At 38.0% G+C, this 21,163-nt stretch overlaps 1 protein-coding gene and 1 long non-coding RNA gene across 5 annotated transcripts in view; both read left to right on the top strand.

Moving 5' to 3' along the window:
• LOC132953982 (uncharacterized) overlaps positions 1-21,163 on the top strand; it is a 111,431-nt gene that overhangs the window by 8,410 nt on the left and 81,858 nt on the right. The gene's annotated exons all lie outside the window — the stretch shown is intronic.
• On the top strand, positions 1,366-20,907 carry LOC132995595 (choline transporter-like protein 2). Of its 4 annotated transcripts, none has more exons than XM_061065634.1 (22): positions 1,366-1,543; positions 9,452-9,500; positions 9,578-9,651; positions 9,743-9,827; positions 10,705-10,789; positions 11,063-11,176; positions 11,307-11,367; positions 11,472-11,595; positions 11,748-11,831; positions 11,963-12,075; positions 13,177-13,308; positions 13,411-13,510; positions 13,726-13,818; positions 14,959-15,043; positions 15,345-15,607; positions 15,757-15,851; positions 16,204-16,307; positions 16,428-16,501; positions 16,619-16,689; positions 17,720-17,808; positions 17,911-17,995; positions 18,511-19,337. In XM_061065634.1, the coding sequence occupies exons 1-22, from the start codon at positions 1,516-1,518 to the stop codon at positions 18,678-18,680; spliced, it is 2,178 nt and encodes a 725-aa protein (XP_060921617.1). In that variant the 5' UTR covers positions 1,366-1,515; the 3' UTR covers positions 18,681-19,337. The 4 variants fall into 4 exon arrangements, with proteins under 4 accessions (XP_060921617.1, XP_060921619.1, XP_060921616.1 ...); XM_061065636.1 differs by lacking the exon at positions 18,511-19,337 and adding an exon at positions 20,171-20,907 and having other exon boundaries at positions 1,367-1,543; XM_061065633.1 differs by lacking the exon at positions 1,366-1,543 and adding an exon at positions 6,874-7,231.

The following is a 21,163-nucleotide window of genomic DNA, read 5'->3' as shown; positions in this document are numbered from 1 at the left end:
CTATCGTCAAAAGGAGTTTGCTTGAAAATGTTGTATGGACTCAGTCATTCCTCATACGCACCTGTGAAATATATATGTAGAGTATTTATTTACAGTTTAAAGTAGGAGGGACAATATGCTACAGTGACATGTAAAGAAAACTATTTGCAGCCAATTGCAACACAGTCAGAATAGTTTATTTTGTAGGATTTTGTACATGCCCATGGTATATCCATGTCTTTAAACTGCTGCATTGGCCTATGATGTAAATATCACATTTTTTTTACATGTATTTTGATGGTATGGTATTTCACATTTTACTTGTTAAATTTGAATAACATCACCTCTTCCACTTCTGTAGCCTTACAGCTGTTTTGCCTAACAGTCAAAACAGACAAATTTAAGCTTGCAGTTGAATTATGAACTAATAGTAACTTTGCTTTCAATCTTGTCTGATGAGGACAACTCTGCATGAGAAGCCTTGACCAACAAAACACAAGTAACCTTGACGTCATCATGAGTCATAATAGCCTATTGAGAGAGTTGTACGCGTATTTGATGCATTTTGCAATTGCTTGATAGAGACAGCATTTGCTTTTTTTGACACTACTGAAGGTCACTGGAATGTTACCTCATGTGTCAACAAACCCCTTTAGGTTTTTTCTTGTCTTTCTATAATATTTAACAAAGTGAAGTAATAATCAATACTATGTTAAGTGCATACTAAGTGCTTAAGTGTTATACTGCAGCACACTTATTTACTTTCACAACTGGTAAGCCTACCGATGATCTGTGGGAGGCAGGTTAACATATAAGTAAAAATCCTACTAATGCTAGGAACTTCATGATAATGACCATGACATGCAAAATGCAGTATGCAAAAACAGCATTTCATATTTCATTTTCCTACAAAAATGCTTTGTGATGTAAAACGCATGATACATAGGCCTATAGGATATTATTGTAGTTAATACAATGTGAAATATGAAATTCGTGTTTAAAGGGAGTATTGAACACATGAACAGAATAGGCCTATGTCAATCTATTTAGGAGCTGAGCACCCCTAAAGTTCAAAACCTAAAATCGCCCCTCATCCTCTTATGATGACAAATTATAGGTCTGTAACATAAAGTAACGGTAATGAGTGATATAATATAGCCTGTATATATTATACATCATAAGGTTCCCAGTGATGTTGTTCTCCATCAGCGTTCCTGTAATGGGTCTTGTCAAATTGCTTGGTCGGAACTAACTGTTGTATAATTAACGATGAGTCCAGTTGCCATACGTGAACTCCCGCCCTTGCACAGGGATTGGCTTAGCACCTGTCAATCGCGGTGTCCTGCGTCGCCATTGGTCAGAACTGTCCTCTGAGAAATCTCCCTTTAAACGGTAGCAGCACAGTCAAGAAGATTTTGGAGCGGATTTCTACCAAGTGTTGAAGTTGACTGAAACACATCACGAAAACCGCTGTCGAGGCTGGAAAAAATGCTGTAGGCTAGTCGTCATCTTTGGTCAAAAAAGAAACACTCAACAATGGAGCTGGAGGAGAAACCGAAATATGGTATTTACTAAAAGTCCGACACGGGCACGTTTCACTTAATTTTGCATGGGATAGCTCACTAAGCACTCTCTTAAACAATAACTTAGGTTAGCTGTTTTTTTTTGTATGGCGCAAGGCTTTGCAAGAGCTCAAATAGTTGCTGCAGTTGTTTCAGTCGCCTATTTGTTTATTAGTTTTCTGCATGTTAGCTGCTACTAGTGTAACATTTTCTCTCATACCCTTTGAACTTACGCAGATAAAACCGACCTAAATATTAACTAGCGTACAACTGTGTAAGTTCCAGTCTGTGTACCAACCCATTTTATGAAATAAGTTATACCCATGTTTGATAAACTCAAGTTATATTTAGGTGAGCTGCTGGTTCCACCTCGTGTGTTGTTGGTGTGCAGTGGGCTACAACCTCTATGTATGTTTTGTGCTGTGCAGTTGCTGCCACATTCCGGACACTGGTATGGCAGGCATCAGTGGCTGAGCTGACGCCCAGCTATGTATAGACCTTATTAGAAAATACCTCAAACACGTACAGAGGCTCTGCGTTTGTCAACTAGATGCCTTCATTCTCACTTGGTAGTGAAATATGCTGCACGATTTTTAAAAGTCAAATGCAACACATCACAAGTAGCCTAATCAAAACAGCATGTCTTTAGTTGTTTATATTGTCACTTATGAGTTCCCTCTATGTAATTATGCCCTCCCTCCCCAAATATTTGTAAGTGTTATATTATGACACGCCCTGTTGTTTGCTTGTTGTCACATAGGGAACGTGTATTTCACTCAGATAATTTAAAAAAATAATCAGTTCATGCATGTTAAGCCAGCAGGTTTACACTTACAAGTCCTTACTGTACACATTTACGCGTTAAATAGACAACTAGTGTTTTACATCTAGTACATCTTTTTGCAGCAACATGTGGAGCATGTTTACTTTTTGTAGGATGTTTGTAGGAAGAAGGATTACATAATCATGCGCATCACTTTTACGATGTCGCTCCAACACAGTGTTTGCTTCCTGTCCTCTGTACACACCCTTATTTTTTTTTTTATTTCCACTCAGCCTACCTGTCTAATTGACTTCCATTACCAACCTCTAACTGAAGGCAGCACAATGCATTTAGTGCCAGATTGTAAAATACTTTGAGGATGTTAAAGGACTCAGACAGTTTGACTCAAGGTGGCAAATAGGGAGACAGAAAGGATCAGCATAAATAAGACATTCAGATTGACCGATATGGATTTTTTTTTTTTAAGGGGAAAAATCCAACACTTAAGAGTTGTCAAATATAGACTTATTTTGGAGCTGCAATGAAATGTAGAATTTGCAACAAATTTGCATTCTTTATCAAAAAATGGACAATGTGATTAGAAAGCTGTGATACTCTGTGCAGCTGAGAGTATTTCTAGAGTTGGTGAGCTCAAGCAGACAGGCAGCCAGACAAGTAAAAGAGTTGTACAGCAAGAGTTAAGAGTACTGTCTAAAATGCAGAACGTGGCATAAGCAGGAACGCCACTCAAAGCACCAGTCCTATACCATAACTTTACACTAAAAAGTTAGTAACAAGTTAATAACAAATATTAGTCAAGTTTATTAATATGTCAGCAGTCACTGTTTTTCCCTTCAGTGTTTCTATGTTTTTGCTTCCATTTGTATTGGAAGGGTATTGTGAATACAAAATATAGCCAAGAACAAAAAGAACTCTACATGTTCCAGTGGGAACATTTCAGAACATACAGTAGGAGCCACCACATTTTCAGAAGTTGGAGTAATTTCAGGGCTGGCTATATCAGGAAACCTCAATGACAGGATTGGAAGAAGTCAGGCAGCCATGCCCTCGTGCAGTTTAGGTGTAATTATAAGCCATGTTTAAGTTGGTTTGAAACCTGATCTTCTCCAACCTCTCTTTTATGTGCCTGCAGTTTTTTGTTAAAAGCAAGATCAAGCTGTGTTTTCTAAATTTTGTCCTGTTCCATGTTTTTTCTCCCGTTCAGTTTCTGAACTCGTCTTAAGTCGTCTTCATCACCTCCACCACCAATAGCTTGAAGTGTCCCAGATTTTACATCCACCAGCTTATATTTTCAACATGATCATACTCTAACAACCCAAACAACAAGTGTCTGCCAACTGGCCAGTCTGAAATACAAAGGCGTGTTCAGATCTGTGTGAACACAGAATTAAGGTCAGGGAAAATGAGTTTGGGTGGAATGAAGAGATAAATGCAGAGCAGTTAGACGTGGGAGAGGAACCCCGTCAGTGAGACATCCTCTTGTTTCCTTTCTGTTAGCCACTTCTTGTTCCAGTTATGTAGCTTTTGATCTTGGCTGATCTGACTGACCCTCCTCATTGATGAAGAATGTTTCAATTTGTTAACGGGAAATCCAAACCGAAAACATGTAAACAAATGAATGTCTGTGTCTCATACTGTTTTCCAACTTGTGACAGTAAATATGGCTAGTTCTGTATGAGTCAGATGGCATAAGTCCTGTATGAATTAGATTTCACTTTCACTTGATGCCACCTGTGTTACTGAAATAGCTTGGCGTACCAACAGAGACAGGAGCCTGACCTTATAGGATGTAGAATGAGTATTCTTGTGAGGCCAGAAAGGTCCCATCCTGATTGAGTTAAGATAAAGGACTGTTCCATATCCTGCTATTGTGTCAAATTGTGGTATGTCCAAAGATAAACTTCGCGAGAAACTGAAAAAAAATGTTGTATTGTAGCTTGTAGATATGATGAGACAGATATTTACAAAATGTTGTTGCTTGGATACAACATGTTACAGTGGATACATGCAGTAGGTTTGTGTGTTTAATTGTAGCCTAGCTTTCTTTTAAAATAGATCTGAACTTCGACTTGAATACTCCACACCCTCTTGCTGTAATGAAAGATGTGGGGCGTGGGAAGGGAGGGCTGTAACCCACAGCCTGGGAGCTCTTAGAGTCCGCCTTCTGTATTGTTTAGATATAAAATCAACACTTTATAGCCTTTTATATCTTTCTGTCGTATCGCTTATGAGTTTATATTTGACCCTTACCGAAGCTTCTTTCATTTGTTAGGAACTGGAAGTTAAAAATGTATAGTAAAATTGTGTTTTTTTGCAAATACATCAATCATAAAGGTTCAGATCTTGGATGGAGACATGGCAGCTTACCTGCTGGTCACAGGTGTAAAAAAACCAAAAAACTTATGGTAATAGATTGCTTCAGGTCATTGTTATTGTCTGCTGTTATATAAGTATTGTTTATCTTTCTGCAAACAACTAATCTAATTATATTAGCAAGTCATGTCTCTGGATGTTCAAACTATGATATGATTACATTTTTCATATTATCGTGGTTGAGAGTTTTTTCTGCTTCCATGGAGGGAATGAAGAATACAGATACTTTTTCTGCCTTTTTATAGCTGGCTATTCGCCAATAGGAAAAGCACAGATGTTACTAATGACATTATAAGAATAGCAGATCAAGTGTTCAGTATGCCCTGAACCCAAAGTAGCTAAATGGTATTCAGCCATCACTTTTTTTAATCATTGAGTCCTGTGTCCACATTGAGGCAACCAGCTTTCGTCAACATTTGGATATGAAAGGGTGGGGGTAAGATAATAAAGCAAAGACATTCAGGAATGTCAAAACACATACCATGTCATAGAAGTCAATACTGCACTTGAGGAAGAGAAACTTTAGAAAACAATACGAGGAAACCAGCTGTGTTTCATTTTCATTTCTGATTTTGATTCTGCGAAAAACACAACTGTCTAACAAAATGTAAACTACAACACAAGCGATCTTTATGGTAACATGGGTATGAGACTAATTGACTCTTTGTGTGCTACACTTTTCTTCCCTCATAATGATGATGATAAGGATACATTTTTTAATGATGAAACCCCAATGAACGTGCAAACATACTCAACATCCTCGTATAACACACAAAGCACTAGAGTGAATGTTTCTCTGTAAATTGTTGTCCTTTTAGAGACTCATTGGAAAATCAGTATTGCATTTTAAGATTACATTTTAAGCTCTTATGTAGCAAATGTCCATTGTTCTTTATTTAATGACTTTAGAGAATGCTCTGGGCTGTCTGGTAACACAGAGCTGGTCTGTTAAAATTAGATTAGATCCTTTGCCGAGCTTTTAACAGAGTAAAACTGCAGCCCAGTGCCAACTAAATCAGGACAAACAAATGTACATATAAAGCAGAAAAGTGAGTTATTTCTACACAGCATAACTCACTCTACATTCCCACAAATCAAAGTAGCTTTCTGCCAGTCCCAACAAAGTTTTAAAAAATGTACACACATTTGCTGTTAAAGATAGGCCAAGAACTGGAGGCAGGAACTGTTTTGATTTCTGCATGCTGTGTCGCTGTGGAAGAAATCTCCAAAAAAGTACCAGGTTCTGAATAAAAACTCCCTCACAAAGGAAAATTGGCCATAACACTAGAACATAATGTTTGGAAAGTTTCAGTCACTCCAGCTGAATTTTCTGTTTCAGCCAGCATCTGCAAAAACATTTTCACTGTAATCAAAACTTCAAACTGCTGGAAGGCACAAAAAAAAGGGAACAGTCAAAAAAAAAAAAAAAGGGAAGCTGAAACATATGTCTTTAAAACAATTGGTTACAGTGGAATACTGCAATGTCCCCACTAGATGGCAGAAAAGACTCTGAGACAAAGCCTCATTCCCAACTTCAAAAAAGTAAAAAAACAATGTATGGGTAATTAGTTGACTTGTATAACAAGAAAAGAAAGATAAACATGTTCATTATATTATTTAAAAAAAAAAACTATGGAACACAATCAAAATGTTGTTATTAATTTTTGATTGACTTCTTGTGAGAGGTTTTCATAAATGTATGAGTCAGAGGATCAGAGTGTAAGACTTGATCTTATGATTTTATGACAAAGTATTCTTGTATGCGTACTGTATGAAGTAAAGTTCATACTTGTAATTGGAGCTGCAGTTTGTGATGTGGTAAAAAAGAAAAACTTTGTGGTTCGAGAGCAGGGACAAACATTTGATTGGATCTTTCTTGAGCTTCTCCACAGGACAGTTAGAATGATGAGTGATTATATAACGTCACAAATTATTGATTTTCCAGCTTATTATTGCGTGCTTTGTCTCACTGCATATGATGGTATTTGCAGCTCAAAAAAGCCTGCCCACCTGATTCTAATCACTCCTCCTCCCCCACAGCAGAGACACAGAAAGCCACTAGAGGCAACAATGCAAGGCGTTACTTTTCCTGTTTACTCCAAACACATGGTTTTGATTGAGTCCAAACAATTTGACTTTGGCTTTCTCAAACAACAACAGTCTATTTGTCGGCTGTTAGGAGACACACAAAAGTGGGAAATAAAGACAGGTTGGGGTCTCTTGGAAGGGGGAGGAGGCAGAGACAGATGCACAGGTGGGGCACAGATTGGAAAGAGGCATTTGTTTCAGGGTAAACAGAGAGTGGAAGTCTGAGGTGAGGTGGAGCACCACTATTCAAGGACAGGTCGGACTGGTTTCTCCCTCCACAATACCTGTGTCTCCCTGCTCGCGCACATTTATACTTGACAAGGAAGGAAAGAGCGAACCAGGCAGATACTGGGAAAAGGGTTTACAGGCTCCTCGGAACATTTCAAGAGTTGGCCCTGAGAGGAATTAAACATGCCCGAGGATGAGGAATACTTTGGAAAGAATGGTAACTGCTTCCCCAACAGTTTTATGTTGCTTGGCAGCTTTTTTTCTCTCATTCTGTTTCAATCTGTGAAAGGACTTGAGGATTCCTGGTTTGCGTTGGGTTTCGCTGTTTTTACTGTTTAAAAGGTGAATCTTTCTCATCAGGTCTGTGAATTGTTTTTTTGTGAAACCTGAGCTGCAGTATCAGTATGTCAACATTGTTGGGGAAAATGGGTGTGTGTATGTGTTTGTGTGAATGTGTGCGAGTGGAGAACCTGCTACTGCTGGCAGCTCTGCTGATTATACAGGTGTGTGAGAGCAGAGAGCTTTTATCAGCTCTTCCTTCAACACAAATATATCTCAGTCTGTTGCATGTTCCTACTACAGCTTTATGTTGAAGTTACCTGAGCCTTCCTTATGTTAGCTGAGCCTTTGAGATTTTTTGAACTCGTTTTTTATTCATCAAGGAAATGCAACATATCAAGAGTTTATTTAGCAAAGCTAGCCTAAAGTTGGATGCACCATAGACTTACAATACAGACATCACATAGAGCAGTAATGATCTTTTTATCAGGAAGCTGGGACTTCTCTAAAAGCTTGTCTGGTAAATGCTTCCTGCAGCATAATCATCTGACCTCATACATAATTAAAATGCAAATAAGCCAGAGAGAATACCATCCTCCCTTGTCTAGACTATTGGGTTTAGGCTCAGAAGCTACACAAGTACATACAAGCTGTAGTAGCACAAGTTTTTAAAGTCCTTAAAATCTGCCAAAATGTTAAATTTGAACCAGGGCTCAGGGCTGCCATTTAACCTCTGATGTCATTCAGCCTTGGAAGCTAAACTTATTCTTAAATGCAAAACTGCTATGTTTATTTTTTGCAAAATGTATAACTGTCAGTTACTGACGCAGTCATCATTTCACGCTTCCAGTTCAGTCAACCTCTAGAACTTTAATCGATTGTCAAATTCTGGTGGAACTTTGAGGTGTTACAATATCCCAACTATTTTTTGGATTCCTACACGGATACCGTTTGCAAACCTGAACCTCAAAAGTACATCATAACAGAGTCTAAGTGTTCCAAAGTGAACGTGATGTCAGTGTTAAAATGGTTATTTTTTTTGAGATTTTGGATCTAAAACCACTTTTTTGTGTCAGAGCATTGAGTGGGAAGCAGTCTGTGACTTTTGATCAGTGCCTGTGTTCTTTGGTCTTTAGAAATAGTTTGACCTCACTTTTCTTTCTGTCCTGAACACCACACATCTCCTCTGTGAAACTAATTTTGCTTGTTGGATTTTTGTGCTGCGGCACAAGATAAATTAGCTTGGATAATGGATTTTCTGTCTTCAGCCAATCACATGTTGAACTCGGATAACCTGCAGCTACTATTACTCTTTGACTGACTCTGGAATTATGAGAACTTGCAGAGCATCACTCAAATACTAAGAAACTTTATTCAAACTACATAATTAATCAATCAATTAGTCTTTATTTGTAAAGTTCACGTTTATAACAAATGCCATCTCAAAACACTTAAAAAAAAAACACACACACACCCATTAAACATTTGCCATACATCTTTCAAAAACACAACATTATTGGCTTGTCAAACTACATGTTTTGTGAAACATGATGTTGGCCTTGTTATGTTGGCGCTGTCTTTCACATGGGATCGCTGCTTCTGCTTAGTCACCAGGGAGGAATTTGTTGTGTTGCCAGGCGTGTCTGCCGGAGGGGGAAAGTCATCTGACAGAAGAAAGGGAGGAAGGGGGGTGGGGCTAAGGGGTGCTGTGTCATAACCCAGTGGCTGCAAGGTGCTTCTCTGCTTTTTATATTATGTTGCTCATACACTTGTGGGCCAGTTGTCATTTAGCCTCACTCTCAGTAGTCCCAACACTTAGACCTCTGCCTGCTGCTCCCATTTTGTAGTCCAGATTCTAGGTTGTGGAAATGGTTCTACTGACTTGTGTGTGTTCACAAACTTTAAGCTTTTATGTGCAAACAGAATAGGTGCTGTAGATATGATTTGTTGTATTTTCTTGCTGAGGACTAATCTTACTTACATGGGCAGCAATAAATGGTCATAACCAATCAATTTATAAAGCGTCTTTACAATCAAGCTGGTATTGACTTTTGCCAGTCAGTCTGTCATATTTCTGCATAATATCTTGTCAAGTCTCAGCAAACTGTGTTGCAAACTTTTCACTGAATGAGAAATGCCCTTTTTTTCTTTTACGTAGGCGAGCCGAGGAAGTATGACCCGACCTTCAAGGGCCCAATCCAGAACAGGTAGGATTGAGATGATGCTTTTAATGTGTCTGAGTTGTTTCAAATGATTCTGTTTAACTTTGCTCTCTCCATCCTAGGAGCTGCACGGACATTGTCTGCTGCATCTTCTTCATTCTTGCCATACTGGGTTATATTGCAGTTGGAATACTTGGTAAGTAAGAAGCAGCAGTCTCTTTTATGTGTGAAAATACAACCTCATGTTGGCAATGAAAGAAACCTATCAAAATCTTCTTTGTTTCCAGCCTGGTCCCAGGGTGACCCCAGGAAGGTGATTTATCCCACGGACAGCCGAGGCCAGTTCTGCGGGCAGGCTGGCACCCCACTTGAGTGAGTTTCTTTCCAAGTTCATAATTTAGATCATAATTGTTCCTCTTTCTGTGCATGATTTTTCTTTTTACTTTGAGAGCACGAACTCATTAATGTTTAGACCACTGTGAGCATCATGAGTTCATCAAAATTGAAACAAATCAAAGTTCTACTGGATTTTAAAACAAAGGCGAGGAAGCACTGTGCAGGGTCTTATTCACATACAGGTGCTCTTTGGGTACTGCAGGCTTGCTATGCTCGATTCATCTTGTGAACAAGTTTAAAACAATCAAACTATTTTGTACTGAATTAATTTTTAAGGACTTTTGCAGTTTCTATTTTTTGACTGAATTCATTATTCACCATCGCAACAGCTTCACAAGATGAACAACACAATACACCATGCTTTATGCACATAACATTTCAGCTATCTTATCCGCATGGAGGTACAGACTGTGTCAGACTGTTTCCAATTGTCCTCTCCAATTTCCAGTCATTTGAGTAAAAAAAGCCGAAAGCAAATAAACAAGACATATCTATCATCCTTTGTTCTTAAAAAAAAAAGATCTCATTACTCACCCTTTCTTTGACAAATTCTCATGAATTGAGGAGAGGAGAGGGGATGACTCATTTTCATTGGATTTTGCAGCAACTGAATAAATCTCTGAAATGTTGTTTTTCCTACATGCCTTCTAAACAGATAAATAATCCTTTGTGTTTCGTGACACTGCTCCTCTCATTTCTTTACCATGTTGAAGGAGTGATAGCCAAAAAGACCAAATTGCTATGGTGCACGGTATAATGACATGTTTTTATTTTATTTTCGTAGGTGCTGTTTGTCTTTTTCTCCCTGCAAGCATTTTCTTCTTCTCACAATTTTGTGTTATTGTTTCAAAAGGAAAAAGCCGATGCTGTTCTACTTCAACATCATGAAGTGTGCCAGCCCCATGGTGCTGCTAGAGTTCCAGTGTCCTACCACACAGGTGTCAAATCTATTCTCTTCTCATGTATTTTTCTGTGATAATCCACATCATCCACAAATTTATTTTCACATCGTCCATTCTCTTGGCAGAGGATTTGAATTCAGATTTTTGTAGTATTAAAAACATTACAATCTTGATCTGTTTAAAGGTGTATACAGCTCTGTACTGTTTATTGAGCTTCCTAATGTGCTGCTTTTGGCATCCAAGCTAATGCTTCTCATGCTTTTGATTTAACTGTGTCCTGCCCTGAATTTTTTTTTTTTTCCTCATCAGATGTGTGTTGGGAAGTGCCCGGAAAAGTTCTTGACCTTGGTCAAAGCTTACACAAACAGCAAAGACTTTGATTACTATAAGCAATTCTGCAAGGAAGGTGTTACTAATTCAATGGTGAGTTTAAATTTCGTTGTGGACCAGACTCTGGATTCTAACCTTCTATGATGCTCATTTTCTGTTCTGCAGAACAGAAAATCCCCATCCCCAAGGTTTTGATACCCATCATCTGGATTTTGTGTTTCAGGGTATTCCAGAAATCCTCAGGTTGGGTCTCTGTCCTGCCATGCTGACCCCCAGCAAACCCTGTGAGTTACATCTGTCTATGTATAAAAAAAACTCTTCTCCAAATGTATCATTGCATTGCAGAAAGTGATTCTGAAGTGTTAATGTGTACTTTGCCTTCCTTCAGTCACTCGCAGGTGTTTCCCAGCATTGGGACAGAAAGGAGGGGTGATTACTGTGGGAAACAACTCTCACTTTGATGACGGAAGCGGAACAATTCGAGATGCAAAGGATCTTATGGATGGAGTCAAGTGAGTACCTCATTAGAATTCTGCAGATAATGATACTGTTAAGTGTGACACATCTTTTAAATAGCTGTGGCCTGGCCTGTCCCCAGTCTGCCTCATAGGTTTCTTATCCCATAGTGCTTAAAGTGACGAACTCACGGAAATATTTCCAACAGGAATGCCACTGTGGTTATTGAGGCTCGACAGGTGGTCATGAAGATCTTTGAGGATTACACGCAGTCCTGGTACTGGATCCTGTTGTAAGTCACTCCCCACGTGTTAACCTGCGACTTTTTCCACTTAGAGCAGTGATAGCTTCCATTACAAACAAACTGGATCAGTCACTCTTTCTGTATTCCTTCTCTTCCTCCAAATGTTGTTTCTCTTTTAGAGGGTTGGTTATCGCTATGCTCACCAGCCTGCTCTTCATCGTCCTCCTTCGCTTCTTGGCAGGGATCATGGTCTGGATCATGGTTGCCTTGGTGATATTGGTATTAGGATATGGTAAGGGCAAAGTCATGCTAGTCTCTTTTTCACCTCACCTCAAAGTAGATCAGCACATCAGGGCCCTCTGCATGTTATGTTTGTTCCAGAACTGATATATGTGTATTTCCATAAAAAACACTAAGGGCCCTGTTTTGATGGTGTTAAGCGCGTTGTCTTAAGTGTGTTTGGCGCACAGCGTTTTGGGGCGTGGCCGACTTTCTTTAGGTATTTATGCGATGCAGAGCGCAAAGAGGATGGATTATGTGGCTTGATTATACACAGTCGTGTTTTGGGTGTAACATGAATCAAACCAATCAGAGCGTTAGAGCCCACTCCCTTTTAAAGCCAGATGCAGGTGGGCATGTTGCTATTTATACTGCAGATTTCAGTTTTTAACTTCTCTGCTTTCATTGTGCCACTGAACACACAGAACACACACATGACACTGTATGAAATATGTTGATGGCGGAATTAAGTTACATTTTATTGAATTAATCCCCCAACTTCAAAAACAATCCGAACGACGCTGTGACTGTTTCAGCAGACGTGCTGACAGGATCTATGTCCTCTAAATAGTTCTGTGTTCTCAACATCAAATACGGACAGGCTGTAAGCATTGAATCATTTCTTTACTCTGCTGGGATCCTTGGCTACGTTCTCATGCGCCTATGTATCGTATTCTGCTATAACCATTGGTCTACAAAAAATTATTGGGAAAAAAGATATGTCAAATTACAAGTCTACCTTATGTCAGACCTCTGCCTATACCGAGGAAAATTCACTGAGCCACTAGAATAAAAAAAAAAAAACATTTTGTTCTGAGAAAGCCTGTCATTGATCAGGTTCCAAAGAGTCATTTACTGCAGTTACTGATTCAAATGAAAAGTATTTTCTGTGTCTTGAAAGAAAAAGTCCTTAACTCAATTATAACAAACCCAAGAGTGTTCTCTGAATCTTCTTTCTGGACCTCTGATAAAGAATAGCATCCCTGTCTTCTTGAAGGCTGACATTTAAAGACTTTTTTTTCCCATAAAAATATTGTCTCTGTTTTCTTGAACTGGCTGCCATTTTATTATTAAAAATTCCATTGCTCATATTTCCTGTTTGCAAACTGCTCAGGTATCTTTCACTGTTACATGGAGTACGCTGCCCTGAAAGAAGAGCCAGGTGCTGATGTGACGCTACAAGAACTTGGTTTCCAGACAGACTTCACAATCTACCTGCAGATCAGACAGACCTGGCTGGCCTTCAGTCAGTACACAGCACACCATCTATGTGTTTAACTATCTACGTGTGGAAAACACCCATATGACCTCTCTCTCTCTCTCTCTCTCTGCAACACTTCTCCTGCAGTGATTATCCTGGCCATTGTGGAGGTCATCATCATCCTGCTGCTCATCTTCCTCAGGAAGAGGATTCTCATTGCTGTTGCTCTCATCAAAGAAGCCAGCAGGTCAGACTTCCATTAGAGCTGTGGGCACTTTGAAAAGAGACAAAACAAATCAATGAAAATTAAGATGTTAAACTGTTCTCACTTAAATCAATTGGCATGAGTGACTGTGAAATTACTTTAAGTGTCAGGATCTGAGTTACATTTTGATGACTTAATCTGTGCATGTGTCATTAGTCTGAAAGATTCTCTTCTTTTGCTTTTTGTTGTGTTTACAGGGCCATTGGGCATGTCATGTCCTCCCTCTTCTACCCGTTGTTTACTTTCGTCCTCCTCGCCATGGTGATTGCCTACTGGGCTGTAACAGCTGTGTATCCTTTCAACTTCCTGTCAGTCAATGTTGTTGTGTCGTTATCGAGGGTTACCTGGAGTTAGGCATTTCACCAGCAGCTCTTAAGTTTTAGATATGTTACTTAAACTGTTTCAGTGTTCTATTTTCCATTGATTGTTTTCAATCACGCATACTAGATTAAACATTTCATTACAGAAAAACACCAGCAACAAAACAAGACGTCATCACCTCGGAAATAAACATTAGATTCAAGTTTATGCAAGTAGACTTATTTGAGTTGTAACAAAATTATCTGAGCTAACCATCAAATTCTTTGATATGAGAATGACTACTTTGAAGTATGAGACCCAATGTAAATGTCTGGTCTTGCAGACCTGTGGCATGTTAACAGATACTTGATACTGATCCCGAGGGAAATTCAAAGCATACATGATAATCTAAAGATGGAAAGTCATTAAAGCATTAAGATGGGACTTCAACACTTTTAAATTGGAAATTCCTGACCTCGTATCATATTTGGAAATATTTATTCTAATGGAGATCAAAAAGTGTGTTACTACATGCACGTTGTGCAGGGTCTGTACCTTCATGTAGCAACTAAATAATGCTAATGAGTTTGCACATTTTTTATGTGAAATAAATATCCACTTCACTGTATCAGTAAGACTATACTTCTAAATTAAAGAAAGATTTCCTTTCAGATAAATATGGCACATTTTATTTTATTTGTTCCCTTACCTTTAACTTGTCACTCTGTGCTAAGAGTTCTTTAGTGAAGTTTGGTGAATTCTGCAGCCCAAGTTCACTCTGGACGTCAGCAGAATCCAGAGTGAGTGGGTGTCTTGACAACTGGATTAAGCCCGACACAGTTTCAGCAAATGGCTGTTCAACATGAGTCCAGTTCTGCTCGAGGTTTCTTCCTGGTACCTTGAAAAGGCGTTTTTATTTTTTTTCTTGACACTGTAACTCTGCTAAATGTTGCTTAGTGTTGTGTTCATGGTAGAATAATGAGGATTCATTGTAAATAATAGAGTAATATTTAGACCTGCTCTTTTTGTAAAATTCTTTGAGGGGACATTTGTTAGGAATTTGCTTTACACAAAACAAGGTTGTTAAATTGATTCATTAATTGATAATTGTCCTTGACAGCACTGTTCAGCTTCTTGTCTACCTCTAATGAACCCATCTACAAAGTTTTTAACGATACAGAATGCGAACACTCAAGAAAAACCTGCGACCCTGCCGTAAGTTTTCTCATTTGATTTTTTCATTTGCTGTTTGAACCTCCAGACAACATTTCTAAACCTTACTACAGTTTTCAGACATCATTGTTAATAAAGTATCTTTGTACTGACCTGTTGAACTCTTCACTTTAAATGTTCATGTGGACACATTTATCTGATGAAACTAAAGACTTTGTTTGATTCCACTCTCTTCAAACCATTCCCTGCTCACATTAAGTGGATATATATGGTTGGATTTCTGTGTAATATTTAATCCATGGTATGTATACTACGTCTCTATATAACCTGTATCTCTGCTCAGAACTTCACCACCAGTCCCATGAAATATCAGTGCCCTGACTCCGAGTGCCTTTTTGCCTTCTACGGAGGAGAAACTGTTTACCACAAGTACCTGATCGGCTTGCAGTTCTACAACGTCTTTCTCTTCTTCTGGTGTGCCAACTTCGTCACAGCTCTGGGACAGATGACCCTGGCCGGAGCGTTTGCTTCATATTACTGGGCCTTCGTAAAGCCAGACGACATGCCTGCCTTCCCTGTGTTCTCCTCCTTAGGAAGATCTCTTAGGTTTGTGTGTGTGTGTGTGTGTGGAAGACATTTTTAAGCTCATTAACATTAGTGGATTTTCTTCTTTTGTGTGTTTAATGTTATTTAAGGTTTCTTTTAGTTGCTGTTTTTATTGCCCTGGTTTAAAAGTCACTTCTTCTCTTGTTTAGGTATCATACAGGAACTTTGGCGTTTGGCTCACTCATCCTCTCAATCATTCAGATCATCAGGGTTTTGCTTGAGTATCTGGACCACAAGCTTAAAGGTCTGCTACTTTATTTTTATTTTTTTTAATTAGAAGACGATAAGTTGTTTAGCAATGACAGTAAAACTAGATCTGTATACAGCTTAAAAGTGAATAACTGTTTCTTAAGTGGGGTTATTTTGGATAACTAATAATAAGCTACTAAAAATGTAAATGTTAAATTTGATGGCTCATATTTTATATTTACTAGTATTCCTTTCTAGATTAAGTGTCTTCAGTAACAATCTTGTTGTTCAGTAACCCAAAAGTAAAAGTATTTCAAGAGGCTGCATGATTAAAAAACATTTAAATGCATTTGAATTCCACTGTTGGTTAAGTTTTTAAAATCCATTAATGATTGTATTTTTCTTAGATGCCCACAATAAGTTCACCAAGTTTCTGATGTGCTGTCTGAAGTGCTGCTTCTGGTGTCTGGAGAAATGCATCAAGTTCCTGAACAGAAATGCTTACATCATGGTGTGTAATGTACCTCTGTGCTTTTCAGTTTTTTCCTCAGTGAACTTTAAAAAATATACAAATATATTCTTAATTTTTCATACTGAAGTATTTGATGTATTGACTGTATTTGGCCTCTAGGTGGCAATATATGGCAAAAACTTTTGCACCGCTGCCAAAGATGCCTTCTTCCTGCTCATGAGGAACATGATCAGGTGAGTATACATGGTGAAGGTGATTGCAAAAGACTGCCTGCCATGTGATAATTTAACATATCATTCATATTTGATGGCAGTCATACAAAGAATAAATGATTATCTTTTATCCTACAGGGTTGCTGTCTTGGACAAAGTGACAGATTTCCTCTTGTTTTTGGGCAAACTGCTTATTGTTGGGCTCGTGGGTGAGTCTACTAGACAAGATTTTCTTCTTCATTATTTATATGATAGCTGCAAACTGATGATGATTAACATTATTGGTGGATTTATAATCATACTTTTCTCTTTAGAACACAATTATCTAAATGTATTGGCTGTGTTATTGATTCAGAAAAACTGAGCGTTTCAACTTAAACCTTTTAATGGTCCTTATAATGAACTTATTCAAGGTCAGTCACTGTTTTTAACAGAACAAGTTGATCTGTATGCAGGTACCACATTATCAATAATCAAAAACAGAATGGGCTTACATGGACTTAAATCTTATAAAAACCTCATTCTAGCTAGAAACCTAAATTAAATTACAGATTTAAGGGTCACAAAGCATTTGAATAAAATCTAGGAAATGACAATAAATCAACAAAAAACATCAATATATGAATTGTATACATTTAGCAGATGAAATGATCATGTGCACTCAGAAAACATTTTTTGAAAGTAAAAAAAACGTTTAGTTTCACAATTAATACAATTTAATGTTGATTGTTTTGGATTCATTTGATTTGTGTGTTAGTTAGCCAAACGTAAGATTCAAGGATAACTTCATTATCCTAGACGGGCAATTTGCTTGAAATCTGTTCGTCCTGCACCTAGGCAAAGTATAACTGTGACTAGATGGTAGCAGCTTGTACTGTTTATGAAGAACTTTACATTTTTATCATGGTATGTTGAGTTACAACCTACAAAGAGGTTTTACAAATTCTTAGGATATAAATTTGTTTTAAATTAAAATTCTCTAAAGAAATAACGTATGTTCAGGCAAAATGATTATATTGTAGAGGTTTAAGGGTTAATACAAAATGTGACTTACAATTTCTACATGTCACATAACTAACTTATCTACATGTACCAAGTTTTCAGCACCGACAATTTTGAAATATCAGTGGGCTTTTTTACAGAGGACATTCATTCAAGAAGTCAGGGTAGCTTTTTACCAACATGTCACAAATCATTGACTTGAAAGGTGGATGAGTTTTATGCTCTTATCTTCCACAGGGGTCTTTGCCTTCTTCTTCTTCTCTGGCAGAGTGAAGGCGTTTGAAAATACAGCTCCACATCTCCACTACTACTGGGTGCCCATCTTGGTGAGTCTGATGGTTCTTCTCACCTCAGTAGAAAACAATGATCAAAGACACTTGCGTGTTTGCTGTATGTGTATTATAAAATACATTTCTAATCCTCACCAGACGGTGGTGGTTGGCTCCTACCTGATCGCCCATGGATTCTTCAGTGTGTACGCCATGTGTGTGGACACTCTTTTCCTCTGTTTCTGTAAGTAGCACCTCCACAGCCATTGTTGACATGATGCATTACTCAGACATTGTTTCTTTAACACGGTCTACCTGACACCTGTGCGGACAAACAAAACGCTGGATTGAAGAAAGGGCTTGATGTAAAGCGCAAAGCTTAATCAAATCCAGCTGAATCAAAACATTCTTCATTTCTTGAATCTTGCCTTGCTTTTGGTGTTGGGCTGTCACTAATTCTAAACTGCATGAAAAAAGAGGAATGTTAATGTGGTGAATCTGCTTTGTGATGAACTGTTAACTTTCAAAATGCCTGTGGGTGCCTTTGCTTGCTTGCTATTTGACTTTTTTTTTTCTTTGTCTCTCCCTTCTTTTTCTCTCACTCCACAATTCACCACCTCCCCTCCTTGTTTCTTCTGCTCCTATAACACCTTTTCTTCTGACCCTTTTTTTTTTTTCAATATTCATCTACCGTTCTACCCATTAACACTCACAAATACACACACACACACACACACACACACACACACACATAATAAGGTGAAGACCTGGAGCGCAATGATGGGTCAGCTGCAAGGCCTTATTACATGTCCTCCACTCTTCACGAGATTTTGTGGAAGAATGAGGCTGAGGATCCCTCTTCGTCTTCTGCTCAAGAACAGGACGACAAAGTCAAACAGCAGCTGGCTCAGGAGGAGGATGCAGCTTAAGAAAGAGGACTTTTGGGGAAAAGACACTGTTTGCCACTGTGTCATCACTTTGCTAGTTTCAAAGACTAACTGAAGTTATGACATTAAGGAGCTGGTGCTTTGTTGTCTGTCGGGAAAAATTCAGCTTTGCGTCAAAACCGTTCATCGTGCAGAAGTTGTTTATAGAACAACTGCAAGACAAAATGCCTTAAAATAGCAATGATTCAGTTTTATTCAGTAGTGTTATTGAATTGCACCTGAGTGTTGCAAATTTCCCGGAATCTCTCGGCTCAAGGAAACAGGAAACAAGATGCTAAGAAATGCTCTTAACCAACACATAACAAGCTGTATAGTTACCTTTATTAAGCACTGAGACTTTAGCTTTTTCCACATGAAGAAACTGTGAGTATTTAAACTGTAGTTTGCCAAGCTTGGACAGTTACACTGCAAAAAGAAGAGTTTCAAGAAGTTTTGAGTACTCACTAATGCTTCAACATTTCAGTATTTTTCAGGATCTTGAGGGAAACTTCAGGTTTAAAGAAATTAATAGACCTACATTTATTTATTTTTTACTCGGTAACAGATGTGATTTAAAATGTAGCGAAGAACAATACTTAAGTAAAAGTCAAATTACAGATTTTAAAACTACTTAAAAAGTACAAGTACACAAAATAACTACTCAGTTACAGTAAAGCGATTAAATGTAATTTGCTGCTTTTCACCTCTGGTAATGTATTAGAGTAACATGAAACAACCAGTTTCACAGAAGTCTTGAACTTGTGGAAAAGACTTTCTTTCTGGTAAAAACACATTTCTAGAATGTGTTTAGCGTTTAAATAGTTCCACACGCTGCCACTCGCCAATAGATACTTGAAGCCACTGATGTGCCTCTTAACAGTGTTATGTTGGTCAGTTAGCATCTTTAACCTGACTTCTAAACGTACATCATAGTTTACAGTTGATGCTGACTCAATGATCATCAGTGCTCCTTCTTTAGTATGAACCACTATCAATGCACTGAGGTTTTGTTCCCAGTAAGCCATAACGGCTTATCGTGTATATGTTTTGATTCTGATGATGTTACTTAGGATTGCTGCTGTTATTTGGAACTTTTGACTTTTAACATAATGTAATTATGCATTTTTTTTTCACTTTTACAAATGTACAGTATGTGTTCATAGTAGAGTAGCTGGTTTAATAAACAGCATTTGAAGAAATGAGTCTCCATGTCATAAAAGGAAGGATTAACTCTTAAAATGGGTGAATGTTTTTAAAGGCAATGTACGTTTGGGAAAGAAAATACACTTCCCTTTACAGAACTGGAAATGGCAAAGATAAATTAACTTTGTTTTTTTAGATTTATCATTATGAAGCTTCTCTCATTTAAGAGCGCTTGCATGTTTTTTTTTTTTTTTTTGGTCTGCTTAATTTCTGCATTGACACTTACACACACAGTACATCAAAATGTTTGGGTAAAAAATAAAGTTTCATTTCATTGAATCTCTTTCCAGTGGAGGATCTTGAGAGAAACGACGGCAGCGCAGAGAAGCCCTACCTGATGCCTGACAGTCTCCGCAAAATACTGAATAAGAAAAACAAGAACCAGCCGGCTGAGTAAAACACCTCTTCTTACGAGTCTGTGGGCTGGAATGGACTGTGTTTTGTTCAGTGGAAACGGGCTTGGACACAAACGTGATGCTATCAGTTACCAGAAGCCTGCAGGTGACAATCACTAATGTCATCCATGTTGTTACTGCCAAGACCGTGTTTCTTATGAATCTGACACCTTGGGTTTTAATTATGTTAGCTATTTAAGTTAGAAGTTTGAAGATTTTTAATCCAATTGTTTTGCCTTTATAAACACTTTTGGTATGTTGTACATTTTTATCGAAGATACACCTCATTTAGTTTAATTTTTTAAATATTTGAGCATTTCATAAAAGTAAGTGTAAGGTTGTCTATAGACATGAGTTTTTAATCCCTGCATTTGTGTCTTTTTGAAATATATAGAGTTTTATTTTAATAAATATTTAACCTTATATTACCAAAGCCATTACATTTTCCACTCAGTGGAGATTTGTTTATCTGCCATCTCCTCCTTTGGTGCATCTTTTATCATCAGGACTATGCAGAGAGATCAAAAAAAAATCAGGCAAACTCTATCATGGTGCCTATTGTCATGTGTTTTTCTTCATGTTTGTGGAGTTGAACTGAGGGAGTTTTGAAATAAAAATTGTTTTGTACTTAATGTGTGAGATTGTGTTCTTTAATCTACAATAAACACCATTTTCCTCATTGAGCAGGCAGATCAGGTTGTTTTGAGGCATGTCTCAAATGTGTATATTTACAAGCATTCCATGTGGTGCAGGTGACTGGTGTTAGGAATTATCTCACCTGCCATACGGACCCCAGTTAATCCTGTGAGTTCGAGTTTGACCTGTAAAATAGGAAAACTGAAAATCCCTGTGAAGCTCAGGCATGCTGGTGAAAATAGTGAGAAGTGG

This window comes from Labrus mixtus, chromosome 20 (genome assembly GCF_963584025.1).
Source record: "Labrus mixtus chromosome 20, fLabMix1.1, whole genome shotgun sequence".
In the NCBI taxonomy this organism is placed as follows: Eukaryota; Metazoa; Chordata; class Actinopteri; order Labriformes; family Labridae; genus Labrus; species Labrus mixtus.
Note: the sequence above shows the minus strand (reverse complement) of the source record. Positions and strands in the feature narration are given on the sequence as shown.